Source organism: Cebus imitator, unplaced genomic scaffold (genome assembly GCF_001604975.1).
Source record: "Cebus imitator isolate Cc_AM_T3 unplaced genomic scaffold, Cebus_imitator-1.0 Scaffold40, whole genome shotgun sequence".
NCBI lineage: Eukaryota > Metazoa > Chordata > Mammalia > Primates > Cebidae > Cebus > Cebus imitator.
In genome coordinates this window covers 1657044-1679113 of record NW_016107355.1, presented here as the reverse complement: position 1 = coordinate 1679113, position 22070 = coordinate 1657044, and the positions used below count along the sequence as shown (strand labels likewise).

Genomic DNA, 22070 nt, shown 5'->3' with positions numbered 1-22070 from the left:
TCTAAAGACGTCTCCAAATCATTTACAGTGGTTGTTGCATGGGGCAAGGAAGAGGTTGAATTGCAGGGGAAAAGTGGGGGGATTTATTTTGCTTATCACAGTGGTGCACATATACATTACATTATGACAAAACATTAACCATCATTATTGTTATGTTTATTCTTACTCTGTATAATTCATGTTTGCATTTGCCACAGTGTATTTTGAACGCATCAGTATATATTTTTTTCTTCCCTTCCTACAACCAAGAAAGAACATATACAGTATATTTTTAACATGTTTATAATCACTGTTATTATTTAGGGGTTGAATCTGAATTAGGAAAATATGAAGATTTATTTTCAAAATCCAACCAAAAATATAAAAGTTTCAAAATATATGGCTTTTGAGTTGTTGGCAGTTTGTGGTTTAGGAATGGGTTAGCAGTGGGTAAGAATTTTATGATCAATAAAACAATCAGTAACAACTAAAATATCCTGAAGAAATATTTAATATTGAAAAGATTTGCAGTAACATAGAACTTAGAAGGGTGATTTCCACAGGGCCAGACTTAGGGAATGGGGTAGGGTGGGTGAAAGATGGCTTTTCAGGAAGTGGTTAAAGTATGGAGCTAGAGTGTAAATATTCTAGATTAATTGGAGTCTTTCACAGAGTACAGTCATGTGCATGTCACAATGTTTTGGTCATGGACTACATTACGATGGTGAGCACATGAGATTATAATATCATATTTTTACTGTACATTTCTTAAGATACACAAGTACTTACCATTGTGTTACAATTGCCTACAGTATTCAGTACAGTACCTGCTGTACAGGCTTGTAGTCCAGGAGCAATAGGCCATGCCATATAGCTTAGGTGTGTAGTAAGTGATACCATGAAGGCTTGTGTAAGTGCACTCTACGGTATTCACATGACAAAAAACAAACAGCAAAACCCCCACTGGAAGCATTTCTCAAAAAGTATCCCTGTCCTTAAGTGGTACATGAATGTGCTGCCTCCACAGTATATATTCAAGGGTGATCTTCATTATGTAGATTCACACGAATGGACTTTAACCCACTTAAAAGCCGTGTGAAAATATCTTGCCCCTAGATTCAGGACTCTTCTGGACACACTCTTGTTTACAATTTAAATTATTTCAAAAAATTGATATACCTGTTGATTAAATATAAGTATTTGTGTGGCAGGAGAATAGGGTCTGGAAGCAGGGAACCTAGGGCTAATTCATGCTGACGGGATATCAGAGGCTACTCTCTTTTCAACTCCTTCTTTTTCTGTGTGGCAGTTGCTGCCTGGCAGTTGCAATCCCTTCTTTTCCTGTGTGGCAGTTGAAAAAAGAAGGTACCTTAGATTGGTCCCCTCCCTCAACCAATCAGACTTGTGGCAGGCTAATGGGAAACCTCTAGAAGGTATTTAAACTCCAGAAAATTCTGTAACCCACGCTTTTGAGCAGCTTGCTACAGCTCACTCCCCGGGTAGAGTGTACTTTCATTTAAAATGAATCTCTGCTTTCTCTGCCTTGCTTCATTTTTGCGTTTTGTCCAATTCTTTGTTCAAAATGCCAAGAACCTGGACAACTACCCTCAACCAGTAACATGTGCCCGCAGGTATCCAGACACACCAGATTCCCCATGCCTGGAACTTCTTCCCATGCTTAGTTTTCTCTTACAATTCCAGTCTCCACTCAATGATCTCTTCTAAAGGAGGATTTTAGAGAGCAACATGTGTAAAACAGCTTTTCTAGTGCCCCAGCAGCTAATTTTTATTAGGGTACTTATATTATTTGAAATATTATTTTTACATGCTCCCTCCCGCCCCGAAAATGAGCTGAGGGATATTGTCTGAGTATCCCCAATACCAGGCACACAGTAGGCATTCAGTAAGTCACTGTTGAATGATTAGATTGTCTACGGAATTCTAACATGTATAGATGAAACGAAGACTCTCACATGTTGTGAGAAGAAAACAAAAACTGGGTTGATAGAGGCTTTGATTATGAGGAAATGGCCTTTCCAGATAAAGAAACTCAGACTCAGCGGACGAAAGGACTTGTTCAAGATAAGCTAGTACCAGGAAAAGCGGAAGGCAGGAGCCTGTGCCGCACGAGGGCGCTACGGGAGGGCCAATACCTAGCAGCCCTTTTGGGAGGGTCCCAGCCACGGAGACGCGGGAGCCCGCGAGAGGGAACCTCTTGTCTGCAGAGGCTGCTGCGCTCCGGAGTCGTGCTCTGAGACAGATGGCCAAGATCCGCTCTTGGGGCCGGAACGCGAAGGCCCCGGGAGCGACTAGCGTCTGCCACCCGGACTCCAATCCCCAGCCCCGAACTCCTGCGCCAGGCTGGGTTCAGCCTCCCGCAGCAAGCTCGCTCTCTCTCGCAGCAAGCTCCTTCCCGCCGCGCCTGGCGAGCACGCAGGTCCTGCAGTCTATTGGGCTAGGGCTTAAAAGCCCGACACGGGCGAAAAAGACGCGATCTCAGTTTCCGGGGACGCTTTAGAGAAACGCACTCGCCCCTCCCGTTCCGGTTGGGTAGGCGCCGGCTCCTAGGGCCCCACGTGGGATTCTGCCCGGGTAGTTTTCTGAGGCTCTGCTCCTGCGGTTGGTGAGAGTGCTTGTGTCTGGAGTGCGGAGCTCCTTCGTGGCCGCGAGGACGTCACCATGGTGGGCCCCCTCCTGCTTCCCCGAACCACCCGGTTGGTTCCCCAGAAGGCTCTTGTTGAGCATGCAGAGGAGGAGGATGCGGTTTCGGGAACCTAGTAGAGGGGAGGATGCAAAGTGTTTGCGAGGGTGTGTGGAGTGCGGGGGGTAGCCTCTGGGAGGCGAGGCCCAGGCCCAGCGCCTGGACTTTAGAGTTCCGCGTCCGAGTGCTGAAGTGCTCAGATGCGCTGTTTGCCTCGTGCCTGACTTCTCACTAGTCACTGCCTCCTTGGGGGAAACCCTGCACCTTTCCGTTGTACCTACTCGGGTAAACGCATCGGGGAGTTCGCAAAACTCCTAAGAGCGCTGGCCCCACACACCTCTGCCCCTCTGACCTCGGTAGACTCTTATGGGCTTAGTCTAAGCCTCTTCCTCGGCATCCATTCACCTCCCTTTAGTGATCCATTCCTGCCCTAAATCCTGTCTTTACGCCCCATTACACCCAGGGCACCGAAGCAGTTTTGTTGTTTTTATTAAAAATTGAGTTGATACAAAAAAGTGTTTCTAGAACACATTTCAAGTGTAAAGATTAGTAGTTTCAGGAACTCTGCTTTACATATTCTGTAGTTTTAAGAAATAAAACATAGCTTTGAAGGCCCTGTGTTACCTTTAAACATACAACTTACAGGAAACCTTAAGAAGCAAACGTTATCTAAGTTTTGTATTTATAATTTCACTATTTTTCTTCATAGTTATATTTGTATTCTGAAACAGTATGTTGTTTCTTCGTGCCTTTTCTACTTAATTGTGTTCTTGAGGATAATTCTTGAATAGAAACATGCCGTATAAATATTCATATTTTCAATTGGTTTTTAATAGAAACAAAATTTTAGAAGTTTATAATCTGGTCACAAGTTATGATACTGTGGCCACAATGTGGCCTCTTTGTTTCTTTTCGTTTTTTCTCTTTTCATTGTATGCCAATCATTTTTGTTTTACAATCTAGGTCTTTTGTTGGTTTTGGCGAGGTTTTGTGCTTCATTTATTAATTTATTTAGATCCACCGCTGAGGCGTATTTTGTGCTTTATATTGTACACATTTATGTAAATTCAGTGTTTGCTTGTCACTTTGCTGGTGGGATTTCCAGCTTTTTATAGGGTATTTTTTTTTTCCTTTTCAGAGTGGAATATTAAAGCAATTACATCTAATTGTGTTTGAGTGATTGGGGAGATAGATTGGTAACTTGACTGTAGTTGTCCTTGACTATCAGATATCAGTTTGTATAGTATAAGTATGTTGCTTTGGCATAGAAGTCAAAAGAATGGCATTTAAATCTGTTTTCATTGGCTCATTTCTGCCTCTGTCATTTTTTTGATTCAATCTCATCAGTGGTTCTGCTGCATCCTTCTTCAGTGCAGCTCAGAATATGGTCCCGGAGGACAGAGTTGGGCACCTGTCTTTCCCTCAGTTTGCCATCTTGGCAAAATTACTTAACCTCGCATCTGTCTAACTGGGATAACAATAGTACCTACTTCATAGAATTGTGGAAATTAAATGTAATGTGCTTAGTGTAGTGCCTGGCACTTAGTAAATGTTAATGTAATTAACTTTAGTTATGTAAATAAATAGTAACAGTACAGCTTATAGTTGTCTACCTTTGTTACTTTGCTCATTTATGTTCTCTTATTGTAAATCTTTGCTGGAGCTCAGCAAGTTCATGTCTTTTTTATATAAAAATTTAGTTTATTATACATAAAGAATCTTTTCAAATTAATCCATCCCACTCAACACTTTTTTTATGGTGTATTAAAAAGGTTTTTAGTATTTATTTATTTATTTTTATTTTTTTTGAGACAGAGTTTTGCTCTTGTCACCCAGGCTGGAGTGCAGTGGTGTTATCTTGGCTTACGGCAATCTCTGCCTCCCGGGTTCAAGTGATTCTCCTGCCTCAGCCTCCCAAGTAGCCGGGATTACAGACTTAATGCCACCACACCCAGCTAATTTTTGTGTGTTTAGTAGAGACAGGTTTCACCATGTTGGCCAGGCTGGTCTGGAACTCCTGACTGGCCTCCCAAAGTGCTGGGATTACAGGCATGAGCCACTGTGCCCAGCCAGGTTTTTAGTATTTTTAAGTATGGTTCATGCTATACTACTAGGCACCCATGGTGCCTTTTTATATAAACATGTCAATAGAGCTTGTATGTGCTTGTTTTCCTCCAGCTAGACTACAAACCATTGAAAAGTGCATCATCCTCCCTGCATTTATCTTTGCACATTACTGTGGGCATTAACTGTTACTGACTACCTTAACGGTAGGGATTGTGTGTTTTTGAGCCAAATCTATAAATGTGAGCTACAACAACAAATCAGCTTAGTAAATCTCATAGAGATTATTTGCTAGTGAAAACTTGCTCCTGAAAGTTACTAAAACTAAAGAAAAACATTAATAGAAGCCTCCCTAGTATATCAACCTTTTTCAGACAATATTGCATGTACATCTTTTAAAACAATAAAAAATGGTTGCTCATAAAGATTGTATTAGTTTCGTATTAACTGCTATAATAAAGTGATACATTTAATGGCTTAAAGCAACACATTCATTTTCTGAAATCACTGGAGTTCAGAAGTCCAAAAATGAGTCTTTACTGAGATAAAATGAAGGTGTTGTCAGGGCTGTCGGTCTTCAACGGGCTCTAATGAATTTTTTCGGTTTCTAGAGGTCATCTACATTCTTTGGATTCTTCCCTCTTCAAATCCAGAAGCATAGCATCTTTAAATTTTCCTCCAGAGAAGGTTAGATTGTCTCTGACAGTGATCCTCCTGCCTTCCTTTTACATGGACCTTTAGGATTATATTGGGCTCATGTGGATGATTTTCCCTATCTCAAGGTCTTAATCACATCTGCAAAGTCCTTTTTGTTATAAATGGTAATATATTCCCAGGTCCTGGGGCAATCAGGGCATGGATCTCTTTTGGTGGGGGGAGGGCAGAGCATTATTTTGCCTGCCACCAAAAGACTTTCTCCAACTTTGGAGAAAGGCCTAATGCCCTGGTTCACTTGAGAAACAGCCACTGTTTAGAATTTCTTAGCTATTGATTCATATATATGTATGTACCAGCATATATGTAAATTCCCTAACCTCTCTTTTTACATAACTGTAATACTAGACACCTTTGCCCCATACATTTTTGTCTTACTTGATCTTATAGATCCAGGCAAGTACGTATAGATCTATGTCTTGCTTTTTAAACAGCAAATATCCCATTGTTTGTTTCTGTAATTTATTTAACCTGATCCTTAATGGACCTTTAAATTGTTTACATTCGTTTACCACCACAGACATTGTAATTCTGCTGCATTGATTATTTATCCCCCCTTTTGATACCTGTATAAATATGTCTATAGAATAAATGAATTAAAGTAGAATTTCTTGGTCAAAAATCTTTTAACCAAGAAATTCTATTAATTTTTATCTTGATGGGTACTATCTTTATTTTTATTTTACTAAAAAAAATATTTTAGGGATGCGTTTCACTGTGTCATCCAGCCTGGTATGTAGTGGCACAGTCAGAGCTAGCTCACTGCAGCCTCAAGCTCTTGGGCTCAAGCCATCCTCCTGCCTCAGTCTCCCCAGTAGCCAGAATTACAGGTGTACACTGCCTTGCCTGGCTACTTTTTTGGATTTTTTTGTAGAGACGGGGGTCTTACTATGTTGTCCAGGCTGGTCTTGAACTTCTGGCTTCAAAAGATCCATCCACTTTGCCTTTGAGAAGTGTTGATATGATGGGCATGAGCCACTGTGATTAGCCCTGATGGGCACCATTAAATTGCCTTCCAGAAGACTGCACCCCTTTGCATAATGAGATTCCTAATACACCCCCACCCTCACTAATGCAATGTTAATAATTTTTTACCTTTGTTAGTCTTACACATTAGTAACTATTTCATTGACGTTTTCATTTTTAAAGTTTTTACAGCTTCTAAACAACACGTGTTTTTGCTCTTTCTGTGACTTGTATGTTTTATTTTTCCTGTTTTTGTTTTAGCTTGCTGACTTTTTTTATATTAATCTTAAAATAACTTATTAAGGAAATTAGCTCTTTTGTTTGTGTTGCAAGTTTTTTTGTAGTTTGTTTTTAGCTTGGTTTATGTTTTGCAATTCAGACGTTTAAGTTTTTATGTAGTTAGATTTGTTATTTGAAATCTTCTGAGTTTTATGTAATGTTTAGAAAGACCTTTCTCTGAGGCTCATCTACAAAAAAAATAAGGAAATCTTTTTTTCTAAGATCAGTGGGGTTTCATTTTTTATGTTTAAATGTGATCTATGAGGAATTTAAAGTACAAAATGATATACTAAAATTTTTAAAGGTTCCTATGCTTTTTATAGTTGTCTCTTGGTATCGAGAGGTCTTAGCTCCAGGATCCACTCGAATACCTAAATCCATGGATGCTCAGTTCCCTAAAATAAAATGGTGTAGTTTTTGCATGTAGCCTGTGAATATTCTCCTGTATACTTTAAGCCATACTTAAGCATACCTATTACAGTGTAAATGCTGTATAGATAATAGTTATATTGGTTTTTTAATTTGTATTGTTTTATTGTTGTTATTTTTAATATATTTTTCTGAATATTTTCTGTTTTCGGTTGAATACCCAGATGTTAAACTTGGAGGGCCGACTGTATTTATTTACATTTTTCGAGTGTTTGAAATAGTTAATGCTAATCTAAAACTTGAATACATAGCTTAGCTAAACTTTTGTGACCTAAAGGATGAACTATTACCAAATGCTATTTTTTGTCTTATTTTGTTACATAATATGTATACAGTTTATGAAATTTTCTTTGTGTGTGTGTGTGAGAGAGAGAGAGAGAAAGAGAGAGAGAGACCTGCTTTATGCTCACCACTTGAAACCTAGGTTTGCTAAGTAGTGACTATTTTCTAAATCACTACTAAATCTAATTCAGAAGTACATTTGGAGATCCCAAAACTGACTTATAAATGCATATAAATGAAATATCCCAATTTAAATACTTAAGAAATGTATAGTTTATTTACCCATTCTTTTTTTCTTTCTTTTTTTTTTTTTTTCTTTTGAGTCCCAGTCTCGCTGTCGCCCAGGCTAGAGTTCAGTGGTGCTGTCTCAGCTCACTGCAACCTCTGCCTCCCAGGTTCAAGCGATTGTCCTGCCTCAGCCTCTTGCGTAGGTAGTATTACAGGCGTGCGCCACCATACTTGGCTAATTTTTGTATTTTTAATAGAGACAAGGTTTCACCATGTTGGCCAGGCTGGTCTTGAACTCTTCACCTCAAGCGATCCACTTGACTCGGCCTCCCAAAGTTCTGGGATTACAGGTGTGAGCCACTGTGCCCAGCCCCATTATTTATTACTTGATGAAGGTTTTTGAAAGCTGTATGTGTGCTGGGGTGGTCATGGTGGTTGGTGAATTGACTCAAACAAGATAGTACCTTCTTTCACTAACTTTGTCAGTGAAAAAGAGTGCCTCTGACAGGGACTGCCACAGAGTTACTGTTCTTCTGAGTGTGTCTGAAGTCTATTAGCCTGCTTTTTTTTTTTTTTAGGGACAGGCCAACAAGAAAATCTGTTTCTCCTAGGAGCAATTAATTTAGTTAGAAATACGGTAAGCCTGTCAGACTGATTTGAGCTAGAATCTTATTTGTTTGTTTGTTTTTCACTTCTTACGATAGACCCGGAAATAGGAAGGATAAATATGAATATGTGCTAGAATTCCAGTGGCTGTATCCCTTTACCATGTTATAGAAAAGATAAAAGGCAAGTACTGTTGCATTTAAGTTAGAAACACTGATCTCTTTTGTGTGTGACCTGGCAAAAGTTTTCAAAGTGCTTTTGTTTCAAAATGTTCTTTAGTCAGAAGGAAATTTTAAATAAGGTAAACATTTTTATTTTTATCATAGAATTTTATCACTAAAATTGGTCAGGCAGATCACCTTTATTTTTTATTGCCTCCCACCTGAACATCCTTGGGAGACTACACTTACCTTTAAATATCCCTTGAAAGAACTAGTCCTTCTAGTCTTTCTAGTTCTTCCTTGATAATTATATCTTTGTTTCATTATGACCCCAAATGTGATATTCTGTTCTTTGATAGAAGTCTCACTTAATGACATATTAATTTCATATGTGATTATTCCAGGTAAACCTAAATGGGGTTGCATGTGAAACGAGTTTAAACCACACTACTTCCTGTTTCTTAACATTTAATTGTCTACTTTTACAGGAGTAAAAATAATTATAATGTGTGACCTCTTCTCTTTAAACTCTTCTTTCAAACTTTGGTTGGGCCATTCTGACTGAAGTTAAAAGAGAATTAAAACCGTCTGTTTATGTGTCTTTTTTTAATGCTTCTCTTTTCATTTTCTATTTAGATTCGCTAATTCTCACCATTTTATCATTAAAAAAAACAGTATACAAGGCAATCATTTTTCAGCTTGTTGATTTTACATGTTCCTTGTTTTGTTCCGAATAGTATTTGATTATCTGTATCCAGAGATACACAGTGAGGCACATGTTTGTTGATGTTGGATCAAAATCAGTACTGAAAAGTATTATTTCATATTCTCTTTTTTGTTCTGGGAGCAAGGAGGATATTTTGATTTAATTTTTTTTGATTTAAACATTAACTTCCATATTAATTAGGTGGTGGGTTTATATTGTAGCTTGGAAATTAAGAAATGTTTAGTAAATTTTGTGATTTTTAGATCTCAAGTTACTTTCTCAGGGAGGCCTTTCCTGACTTGCCGAAGCAAAGGACCATGTGCTTTCAAGCCATTTTCTAGCCCGCACTTACTAAGTTAATTATTCCTGAGAAAACTACATTTTAAACTCCATGAAGCAAGTTCATGTCAGTTTTTGATCTGGAAGCCTCAGTGCTTATCCTAATACATGATATCTATAGTGTGTGGTCAGTAATTTAAAAAAAAAAAAAAAACAAATATTAATGTGAGGTTGAGATATAAAGAGTGGCAGTAGAAAATGTGGGAGAAGTAGTTTGTTCTGACTAGATGTGAGTAGGTAAGTTTGGAATAACATAAGCTGAGCTAGATGTTAGAATCCAAAATGAAGATAAAATTAAAGTCTGCATTAGCTAATTATTAAGGTATTCTTTTAATGTTAAGGAAAGCACTATTCATGACCTATTCTCTCAAACTGTGATTTGCAATCTCGGGACATATTTGCAGTCTCAAATAAGCTGCTATTGAGGAAGTCACACACAAGTGTACAATTAATGCTGGGCAGTGTAGTACATTTTTAGGTGCTAAGTGGTAAATGCCACCAAGAAGGAAAGGGTACTGAGATATGAAATGGTTTTTCTTGGATCCCTTCAAGGAGAGCTGAACTTAACCTTTAAGTGGTCTTTGAAAATTGGGTGGGATTTAGAAAGGCCTGTATATGGAACCATTAAATTCTTCTTGGAAGCTCTAATTAATTGTTTGTCATTGACACCTGTCATTGCATCATAGTTATCTGTTAAAGAAGGAAAATGCACTAGGGTTCACTAGTGTATTTTGCTACTATATTTGCAGTGAAGATTCATTGCAAAAAAATGGGTAGATTAGCTTCCTCCATTCCATGTCCATCATGTTACTGGTGTTAAATTGGTACATCATTTACTGTAATTTACAGTCATTCATGTCATAATGACATTTTGGTCATCAGTAGGCCACATATATGATGGCCACCCCATAAGATTATAATACCATATTTTTATTTTACCTTTTTTTGGTTTAGACACGTTTAGATACACAGATATTTGCCATTGTGTTACAGTCACCTACAGTATTCAGTAAAATAATATGCTGGACAGGTTTATAGCCTAGGAGCAATAGGCTAGGCCATATAGCCTATGTGTGAAGCAGGCTATACCATATGGGTTTGTGTAAGTACACTTCATATATGTGTAACAAGAAAATCACCTACTGACTCATTTCCTAGAAAGTATCCCCGTTAAGTAAGGCATGTCTGTATTTTTATGTTGAAGGGTATATGGTGTTTATGGTATTACACTCTAAGCTTTCTCAGTTGTAGCTATGGTTTTGGTCTTACACTTAAAAAAATGTATTTATGTACACTTTGTATACCTCAAATGTGTTTGGTGAAATAATCACCCCCTAAGTCTCTCATTTCACTGAGTACTCTAAATGGCATTTCTGTCTCTATTGAGCCTACACTGTGGCTCAGCTTGATGGTCTTTTAGGCAAAGTTCCTTCTTATTACTTAAGAGGAATATTTAATGCATATTGCCCCTAAAACTCCTAAAATAACTCTGTTATACTGTTGTGAATAAACTTTTTATGTGATTTTTGCTACGTCTAGTTATAAATCCACAGAATAGACTTTCAGACTGAATTTTTTGAAGTAGTCACTGAAGATTATAGGGAAGAGATACTTTTAATGCAGGTTTTCTCACTGAACAATTTCTGTGCTGCCAGAGCCTTTTCATAGACATAGGTATTTAAAACAGTCTGTTATTTTATGACAGAGTTTTACCTTAGTTTTTCCTTGTTGAAAGGTTTTCTTCTAAATTTTAATGTATTCAAAAATATGAAAGTGTTTTGAAATACAGTAAATTTTATTGTACATATTTCTGTGTCTCATTATATAGTCATATTCTGCCTTGAGGCAACTTTTTTTATGAATAAATTATTATAAGGAATCATAATTTACAGTTGAGTCAAAAAATAAGTTCATTTTTGTGTACTTTCTTTGTACAGTGTCTCGAAGGTTTTTTAGCCAACATTGTCTAAAGCTAAGAGGATGTTTTTATATTCAAAGTGTATCAAATTTTTTTCCCTAAAGAAAGTTTTTGAGTCTTTTTAGTTTTTTTTATTTTTATTGTATTTTAAGTTCTGGGGTGCATGTGCAGATCTTGCAGGATTGTTACATAGATGTACACAAGCCATGGTGGTCTGCTGCCTCCATTCCCCCGTCACATACAATAGGTTTTTCTCCTAATGCTATCCCTCCCCATTCCCCCAACTCCTGCTATCCCTTCCTTAGCTCCCCACCCCTCAACAGACCCCAGTGTGTGATGTTCCTCTCCCTGTGTCCATGTGTTCTCCATTGTTCAATACGCACTTATGAGTGAGAACATGCAGTGTTTGGTTCTCTGTTCTTCTTTCAGTTTGCTGAGAATGGTGGTTTCCAGGTTCATCCATGTCCCTGCAAAAGACATGAGCTCATCCATTTTTATGGCTGCATAGTATTCCATGGTAGATATGTGCCACATTTTCTTTATCCAGTCTGTCATTGATGGGTGTTTGAATTGGTTCCAAGTCTTTGCAATTGTACACAGTGCCTTGATGAACATATGTGTGCCTGTGTCTTTATAATAGAATGATTTATAATCCTTTGGGTATATACCCAGTAATGGGATTACTGGGTTAAATGGTATTTTTATTTCCAGATCCTTGAGGAATGGCCACACTGTCTTCCACAATGGTTGAACTAATTTACACTCCCACCAAGAGTATAAAAGCATTCCTATTTCTCCACATCCTCTCCAGCATCTGTCGTCTCAGTCTTTTTGATGATCGCCATTCTAACTGGCGTGACATGGCATCTCAGTGTGGTTTTGATTTGCATTTCTCTAATGACCAGGGATGATGAGCGTATTTTTGTATGTTTGTTGGCTGCATAAATGTCTTCTTTTGAAAAGTGTCTGTTCATATTCTTAGCCCACTTTTTGATGGGGTTGTTTTTTTCTTGTAAAGTTGTTTTAGTTCTTTGTGGATTCTGGATATTAGCCCTTTGTCAGATGGGTAGATTGCAAAAAATTTTTCCCATTTTGTTGGTTGCTGGTTCACTCCAATGATTGTTTCTTTTGCTGTGCAGATGCTCTTAAGTTTAATTGGATCCCATTGGCTATTTTGGCTTTTGTTGCCGTTACTTTTGGTGTTTTAGTTATGAAGTCTTTGCTTATGCCTGTGTCCCGAATGGTATTGCCTAGGTTTTCTTCTAGGGTTTTTATTGGTGTTAGGTCTTATACTTAAATTTTTAATCCATCTGGAGTTAATTTTTGTATAAGATGTAAGGATGGGATCCAGTTTCAGCTTTCTGCACATGGCTAGCCAGTTTTCCCAATACCATTTATTAAACAGAAAATCCTTTCCCCATTGCTTGTTTTTGTCAGGCTTGTCAAAAGTCAGATGGTTGTAGATGTATGGCATTACTTCTGAGGCCTCTATTCTAGATCATTGGTATATATATCTGTTTTGGTACCAGTACCATGCTGTTTTGATAACTGTAGCCTTGTAGTATAGTTTGATGTTAGGTAGTGTGATGCCTCCAGCTTTGTTCTTTTTGCTTAGGATTGTCTTGGCTATGCAGGATCTTTTTTGATTCCATATGAAGTTTAAGGTGGTTTTTTCCAGTTCTGTGTAGAAGGTCAGTGGTAGCTTGATGGGGATAGCATTGAATCTATAAATTACTTTGGGCAGTATGGCCATTTTTCTGATATTGATTCTTCCTAACCATGAGCATGGAATGTTTTTCCATCTGTTTGTGTTCACCCTTATTTCCTTGAGCAGTTGTTTGTAGTTCTTCTAGGAGAGGTTCTTCATGTTTTTTGTTAGTTGTATTCCTAGGTATTTTATTATCTTTGTAGCAATTGTGAATGGGAGTTTGCTCATGATTTGGCTCTCTGTTAGTCTGTTATTGGTGTATAGTAATGCTTGTGATTTTTGCACATTGAGTTTGTTTCCTGAAACTTTGCTGAAGTTGCTTATCATGTTAAGGAGATTTTGGGCTGAGACGATGGGGCCTTCTAAATATACAATCATGTCATCTGAAAATAGAGACAATTTGACTTCCTCTTTTCCTAATTGAATACCCTTTATTTCTTTTTCTTGCCTGATTGCGCTGGCTACAACTTCCAATACTATGTTGAATAGGAATGGTGAGAGAGGGCACCCTTGTCTAGTGTCAGTTTTCAAAGGGGATGCTTCTAGTTCTTGCCCATTCAGTATGATATTAGCTGTGGGTTTGTTGTAGATAGCTTTTATTATTTTGAGATATGTTCCATCGATACCTAGTTTATTGAGAGTTTTTAGCATAAAGGGCTGTTGATTTTGTTGAAGGCCTTCTCTGCATCTATTGAGATAATCATGTGGTTTTTGTCTTTGGTTCTGTTTATGTGATGTATTACGGTTATAGATTTCTCTATGTTGAACCAGCCTTGCATCCCCAGGATGAAGCCTACTGGAACATGATGTGAGCTTTTTGATGTTCTCTTGCATTCAGTTTGCCAGTATTTTATTGAAGATTTTTACGTCGTTGTTCATCACAGATGTTGGCCTAAAGTTTTCTTTTTCAGTTGTGTCTCTGCCAGGTTTTGGTATCAGGATGATGTTGGTCTCATAAAATGAGTTAGGGAGGATTCCCTCTTTTTGCATGGTTTGTAATAGTTTCAGAAGGAATGGTACAAAGATTTATGTCTGGTAGAATTCAGCTGTGAACCGGTCTGGACCTGGATTATTTTTGATTGGTAGGCTATTAATTGCTGCCGCAACTTCAGACCTTGTTATTGGTCTATTCAGGGATTCAGTGTCTTCCTGATTTAGTCTTGGGAGGATATAAGTGTCCAGGAATTAATTTATTTCCTCTAGGTTTACTGGTATATGTGCATAGATTTGTTCGTAGTAATCTCTGATGGTAGTTTGTATTTCTGTGGAATTGGTGGTGATATCCCCCTTTATCATTTTTTGTTGCATCTATTTGATTCTTCTCTCTTTTCTTTTTTATTAGTCTGGCTAGTGGTCTATTTTGTTGATCTTTTCAAAAAACCAGCTCTTGGATTTATTGATTTTTTTTGAAGGGTTTTTTATGCCTCTATTTCAGTTTTGGTTTGGTCTTAGTTATTTCTTGTCTTTTGCTAGCTTTTGAATTTGTTTGATCTTGTTCCTCTAGATTTTTCAATTTTGACCATAGGGTGTTGATTTTAGATCTTTCCTTGCTTCTCATATGGGCATTTAGTGCTATAAATTTCCCTCTAGACACTGCTTATAATGTTTCCTAGAGATTCTGGTACGTTGTGTCTTCGTTCTTATTGGTTTTGAAAAACATCTTTATTTCTGCCTTCATTTCATTGTTTATCCAGTAGTCATTCAGGAGTAGGTTATTCAGTTTCCATGCAGTTGTGCACTTCTGAGCGAATTTCTTAATCCTAAGTTCAAATTTGATTGCACTGTGGTCTGAGAGACTGGTTGTTATGGTTTCCATTCTTTCGCATTTGCCAAGGAGTGATTTACTTCCAATTATGTGGTCAATTTTAGAGTAAGCGCGATGTGGTGCTGTGATTTGTGCTGGAGAGTTCTTTAGATGTCTATTAGGTCCACTTGGTCCAGTTCTGAGTTCAAATCCTGGATATCCTTGTTAACTTTCTGTCTTATTGATCTGTCCAGTATTGACTGTGGAGTGTTAAAGTCTCCCACTGCTATTGTGTGGGAGTCTAAGTCTCTTTGTAGGTTGTTAAGAACTTGCTTTATGTATCTGGGTGCTCCTGTATTTGGTGCATATATACTTAGGATAGTTAGCTCTTCTTGTTGCATTGGTCCCTTTGCCATTATGTAATGCCCTTGTTTGTGTCTTTTGGTTTTTGTTGGTTTAAAGTCTGTTTTATCAGAGACTAGGATTGCAACCCCTGCTTGCTTTTGCTCTCCATTTGCTTGGTAAACTTCCTCCATCCCTGTATTTTGAGTCTATGTGTGTCTTTGTACATGAGATGGGTCTCCTGAATACAGCACACTGATGAGCCTTGACTTTTTATCCAGTTTGCCTGTCTGTGTCTTTTGATTGGGGTATTTAACCCATTTACATTTAAGGTTATTATTGTTATGTGTGGATTTGATCCTTTCATTTTGATACTAGCTGGGTTTTTTTGCCTGTTAGTTGACGCAGTTTCTTCATTGTGTTGATGGTCTTTACCATTTGGTATGTTTTTGCAGTGGCGAATACTGGTTGCTCCTTTCCATGTTTAGTGTTTCTTCCAGGAGCTTTTGTAAGGCAGGCCTGGTGATGATGAAGTCTCTTAGCAATTGCTTGTCCATAAAGGATTTTATTTCTCCTTCACTTATGAAGCTTAGTTTGGCTGGATATGAAATTCTGGGTTGAAAGTTCTCTTCTTTAAGAATGTTGAATATTGGCCCCCACTCTCTTCTTCCTTAGAGTTTTTGCCGAGAGATCTGCTGTGAGTCTGATGGGCTTCCCTTTGTGGGTAGCCCGACCCTTCTCTCTGCCTGCCCTTAGCATTTTTTCCTTCATTTGAACCCTGGTGAATCTGACAATTATGTGCCTTGGGGTTGCTCTTCTTGAGGAATATCTTTGTGGTGTTCTCTTTATTTCCTGTATTTGAATGTTGGCCTGCCTTGCTAGGTTGGGAAGCTCTCTTGGATGGTATCCTGAAGAGTGTTTTCCAGCTTAGATTCATTCTCTCCCTTACATTCACGTACACCTGTCAAATGTAGATTAGGTCTTTTCACATAATCCCATATTTCTTGAAGGCTTTGTTCATTTCTTTTCATTCCTTTTTCTCTAATCTTGCCTTCTCATTTTATTTCATTGAGTTGATCTTCAGTCTGTGATATCCTTTCTTCTGTTTGATTGATTAGGCTATTGAAGCTTGTATATGCTTTGCGAATTTCTTGTGCTATGTTTTTCAGCTCCATTAAGTCATTTATATTCTTCTCTAAGCTGGTTATTCTAGTTAGCATTTTGTCTAACCTTTTTTCAAGGTTCTTAGTTTCTTTGCATTGGGTTAGAACATGTTCCTTTAGCTCACAGGAGTTTGTTATTACCCACCTTCTGAAGCCTGCTTCTGTCAGTTTTTCAAACTCATTCTCCATCTAGTTTTGTCCCTTACTGGTTAGCAGTTGTGATCACTTAGAGGAGGAGAGGCATTCTGCTTTTTGGTGATTTCATCTTTTTTGCCCTGCTTTCTTCCCATATTCATGGATTTTTCTACCTGTGGTCTTTGAAGTTGGTGACTTTTGGATGGGGGTCTCTGAGTGGATATCCTTTCTGTTGATGTTGAAGCTATTTCTTTCTGTTTTTTAGTCTTACTTATAGTAGTCAGGCCCCTCTGCTGCAGGACTCTGGAGGTCCACTCCAGATGATGCTTGCCTGGGAATCACCTGCGGGGGCTGCAGAACAGTAAGGATTGCTGCCTGTTCCTTCCTCTGGTAGCTTTGTCCCACCAGATGTCAGCCAGAGCTCTCCTGAATGAGGTGTCTCTTTGTATATATGGGGGTCAGGGAGTCACTTGAGGAGGCAGTCTGTCCACTATCAGAGCTCAAGTGCGGTGCTGGGAGCTCCATTGCTCCCTTCAGAGCTGCTTGTCAGGGACATTTTAGTCTGCTGCAGCGGAACTCACCCCTTTGTCCAGGTGCTCTGTCCTGGGAAGGTGGAGCTTTATTTATAAGTCCCGGAGGGGCTGCTGCCTTTTTTCAGAGATGCCCTGCCCAGCAAGGAGGAAGTCTAGTCACAGTCTGCCTGCAGAGACATTGCTGGGCTGCTGTGGGCACCGCCCAGCTGCTGTGTAAATTTCCTTGTGATTTGGTTTACATAGGTAAGGTTAGGACTGCCTTGGTAATGGTGCACTGCCTCAGTAATGGCAGATGCCCTTCCCCCAGCCTAGCTCGGCTGTCAGGGGTTGAGCTCAAACTGCTGCGCTGGCTGGGAAACTCCCTAGCCAGTGAGTTTCAGTTTGCTGCTTTTTGTGGGAGTGGGACCTGTCAAGCCAGATCACTTAGTTCCCTGCCTTCAGCCCCCTTTTTTCCTTCAGGGGAATGGGCGGCTGTGTCTGGCATGCGTTCCAGGCACCAGCTAAAACAGCTGCCCAGAGTTGTGCTGGAAACCCACAGTGCCTGCTGAAACGGCCCCCTGACATCTGTGCTAGAAACCGGCGGCACTCGTTCATACAGCCGCCCAGATTTGTGCTGGAAACCCATGGAGCTTGTCGGCCTGGCGGGAATCTCCTGATCTGTGGGCTGTAAAGATTGTAGGATAGGTACAGTATCTGAACCAAGTGTCAAGAGTGGCTGGAAAAATTCCCAATGGCCTTGGTTGTGTGTGTGTGGGGGTCCTCTGGTCCATTGCACTTCCCAGGTGAGGCAGTGCCCCACCCTGCTTGGGTTTGTCCTCCTTGGGCTACACCCACTGTCCAGCCAGTCCCATTGAGATGAACCTGGTACCTCGGTTGGAAATGCGGAGATCACTCACCTTCTGCCTCGCTCTCAGTTCACTGTGCTCTGGAGCTGTTCCTATTTGGCCATCTTGGCAGCAGGTCTGAAAGGTTTTGACTCTTTAAAGGAAATTTTTTGTAGTTTCAAACGTATTGCTGGAACTTCATGACTATGTACTTTCACTAGCAGCTTCAGAGAGTCTATATTTTTTCTTCAGGATTTTTTATTTTTATTTTTTATTTTATATTTTTAAGCATTTAAAAAGAATGATATGTGGGATCAGATATGTTTTCACAGGATGCATCTTTGCTTTCATTTTTTTGGTCCTGCATTCGTTATTTATTCCTGTGTAACAGGTTATCCTAAAATTTGATGGCTTAAACCAGTATTTATTATCTCACCCTTTCTTTGGGTCAGGAATCAGGCATGGCTTTCTAGGCTCCTCTCCCTCAAGGTTTCTCACAAGCTTGCATTGACCATATCACTTGGGGGTGTGGTTTCAAGGCATAGCTGGGAAGGGTCAACTTCTTTTTGTTGTTTTTGTTTTGAGACAAAGTTTAACCCTGTTTCCCAGGCTGGAGTGGCATGGCTATGTTGGCCAGGCTGGTCTTGAACTCCAGTCCTCAGGTGATCCACCTGCCTCGGCCTCCCAAAGCACTGAAATTACAGGCATAAGCCACCGTGCTTGGTCGAGGATCTACCTCTAAGCTTGCTCTTGGTAGGATTTGGTAAGCTTGTTCTTGGTAGGATTCGGCTCTTTGTTGACTGCAGGCCTCAGTTCTTCACTAGCTGTTGTCTGGAGACCTCCCTCAGTTATTTGTCACGTGGCCCTTCCATATGGCAGCTCACCACATGACAGCTGGTTTCTGTGAGAGGGAGCAAGATGGAAGCCAGAGTGCTTTGATAACCTAATCTCAGAATTGACATTTCATTGCTTTTGCTAAATGTTCATTAAAAGTGAGTCATTGGGTCCAGCCCACATTCAAAGGAAGGGGGATTTCATAAGGGCATGAGTATCAGGAGGTGGGGCTTATTGGGTCCATCTTAGAGGCAGCCTGCCAAATGTTCTGAAAGTTTATACTTGATTCATGTTTGCTAGGTACTTTAATCTCAAAAATTCCTCTTTACACCTCCCTTTCTCCTCTGCACCTGCCATGTGAGCAGAGAGATACATAAAAGAGTACATATACGTTTTTATATGATGGTTCTCCTTATTTTCCTATACCCGTAACCAACTTCCAGTGATACTCTAAGATTCAGATGTGGATATATCTTATCAGGTTTATCAAAAATTGAGCAGAGCACTCAGTGAATATTGAAAGAATGAGTATATTTGTGAATGAGGAATTTGCAGTTATTTTAAATAGTTCTGCCTAGAAAGTTTTACAAAGGAAAGTTTTATCAAAGGGCATATATAGGAAGGTAATTTTCAGACAGAGGTAATAACAAATACAGTCTCAAGAAGTTATGAAACAGCTTGGTATGTTCTGGAATGGTGAGAAGCTCAGTAGGAATGGGGTGAAGAATCTTTTATGGAGGAGCATGGGAAATAATGGTGGAGAAGCAGGTTGGGGCTAGATTGTTTTCTGTGCTAAAGACTTGGGACCTAATTGTGAACTGGTGGAGTGCTTTAAGCAGGGGAGAAGGACTTTACTATATTAGCGTTTTGTGAAGACAAGTTCTGTAGCTTTGCTGAAAAAAGGACTGGCAGGGAGAACCTAAAGACCATCCTGATTATGAATGCTTATGAGGACTGAATTAAGCGATTGACAATAGTTTTGAAGAAGATTGTAGAGCCACTTGGCCTTTTTCTGGAATAGATATGTTGGGGACTGCCAGCTGTCCCCTAATGTATTCTTTCTTTTTGTCTATATGAAAGGATCCTTTGTCTCACAGAATAGTACTATGTTTACTACTCTCCCTTATGTAACACTGTAAATAAATTTGGGTCAATGGGATGTGAGCAAAAGGATCTGCAACTTCCCAGGTCATGCTCTTAAAAAAGGGACGTGTGCCTTCAGATTTTTCGTTTCCTACTTTGTACTGGCTTGAGTATAGACCTGGTATTAGGCTGTCTTGGACTAGACAGCAGGTACAGCCTGCGGATGGTAGACAAGATGGAAGGATCCTGGATCCCTAGGGGCTTTGTAGAGCAGAACCTTCAGCTCCTAGTTTAACAGGAAAGAACCAAACTTAATCTGGGTTATGCCATATTTTGGTTTCTTATTACACAAAGCCAAATCTGATTGCTAAATCATTATAGGTGAGGTAAGACACTGGATTGTGTAGGAATGAAAAAAAAAAAAGCAAAACTGAGATGTATAATTTGGAGGACTGAATGAATTGTGATCTGGTTAATTGGCATAAGGCTTCAGTGGGAAAGTAATATGTTTTCCCTTTTGGATATACTAATTTTGAGATAGCTTCTATTATTTTCTGTATTACTAATTTGTACAGGCCATAAACCCAACTTTGATTTTGCCGGATTCATTGCCTACTTGTTCCATGTGAAGCATCTACAATCAAACTCCTACTAATAACCTCTATCCCCTTAGTTTTCTTAACTGTAACAAACTTCTGGCTGTGAGTCTCTCACTATCTGTATTCCCTGTATCTTCTTGGAAGATAGAACATGTGTAAGAGCCGAGCTTATTGACTCCTTCTGTGCCTGCCTTTCTTTTGTCATTGCGGAGCACCTCTGAATATATTATTTCTGTCATTACTATGGCAACAGATTGTTAGAATTACTTAATAAGTCTGGCTTGTCTCCTAATTTTTGTAGTAGTGTTTTTGGCTAACTGTATTTGTTATATTACTGTTTTTGAAAATTTATTTGCAAAGATTTTTGTGACTGAAGGCACTCACATATCTGACTGTGTGTCATATGTTTTCATACATTTTAGCCTAAAGCACCAAAGGGAAAAAGTGCAGGACGGGAAAAAAAAGTCATCCATCCATATAGTAGAAAAGCAGCTCAAATTACGAGAGAGGCTCACAAACAAGAAAAAAAGGAAAAGTAAGTATCTTTCTATCATGTGTGTTACTCGTTGGTAAAAAGCCCCTTTATACATTTATCTTTCAAACATCTATTCTTTCACAGTATTCTCTCCCTTTCATAAATATTTGTTGAGTGTGTTCTGTATGCAGAGAGTAAAACTGAAAAAGGACTCTAATCTTTTAGAGCTTACCTAAAACAGGTTAGTAATTTAAGTAGCAGTTGATTATAAGTGCAATGAAAAATGTAAAAAGGTTATGGGATGGGGAGTGAGGGAGATGTTCTGTTTTACATGGGATAGTCATAGAAGCCCTCTCTGATGAAGTTATATTTGAATAGGGTTGAAAAATGTGAGGCAGCGAACTATGCTGATATATATATCATATATACATACATATATGTGTATATATATGATATATATGGCATATAGGTTAAAGTGCCCATGAGACATATAAGAGGAGATATGGAATGGATAGTTAGATTTGTTGGGTCTGGTGTTCAGAGGTTAGGTTAGGGGTGTTGACATCAATTTGGGAGCAATCAGCATTCATATAGGATTCCAAGCTGTGAGACTGGATAAGATCAGTTCACCTACGGAGTAACTGTTGATGGGGAAGAGAAGAGAGCCAAGGACTGAGTCTGGTAGCCCTCTACCATTTAGAGGTTGGGAAACAGGACCATTCCACAAGTGAGACTGAGAAGAAGGTGAAAGAAGGCTGTTTCAAAGATCCCTTAAAATGAAGATCAAATAAAAATCATCATTTTGACTATTTTAGAATAGTTTTGCCATTTTAATGAATGCTACATACATTTGCATACTAGATGATGGAAACCAGTATATTTTTAAATGTTGATATTTTTTTGCTTAAGCCTTATTTAGTAAAGGTTAGCTGTTTCACTGTAGTTTGGCTAGAAGAAAATAATCAAGTCTTGTGATAGCAGAGTCAAATTTTCTTTCTTTTCTGGGGTTGGCTTTTTTTGTTTTTGTTTTTTTTTAACATAAAGATTTCCTATGCTGATAGTTTTGCTTTAGAACAGTTTTCAAATTTCAGCTATTTGTGTATCACTTTTATAATTTTTGCTTTTTTAACATGATTTATTACTACTATGATTTGTACTTTCTGCTGCCATATATATCAGTATTTTGCAAACTTGTGGACATGACATACATCTGTAGAACTTATTTTTTTTTTTTTTTTTTTTTTTTTTTTTTTTTTTT

At 38.8% G+C, this 22070-nt stretch overlaps 1 protein-coding gene across 2 annotated transcripts in view; it reads left to right on the top strand.

The window, feature by feature from the left end:
- The first annotated feature begins 2160 nt into the window (after positions 1 to 2160).
- The window catches only part of TMA16 (translation machinery associated 16 homolog), a 40131-nt gene continuing 20221 nt past the window's right edge, over positions 2161 to 22070 (top strand). The window contains exons 1-2 of one of the 2 annotated variants that reach the window (XM_037737584.1): positions 2161 to 2661; positions 20760 to 20872. In XM_037737584.1, the coding sequence (XP_037593512.1) occupies positions 2659 to 2661; positions 20760 to 20872 (116 nt within the window). In that variant the 5' untranslated portion in view covers positions 2161 to 2658. The remainder of the gene's footprint in view (positions 2662 to 20759; positions 20873 to 22070) is intronic. The other variant, XM_017525978.2, reaches the window with a different exon arrangement.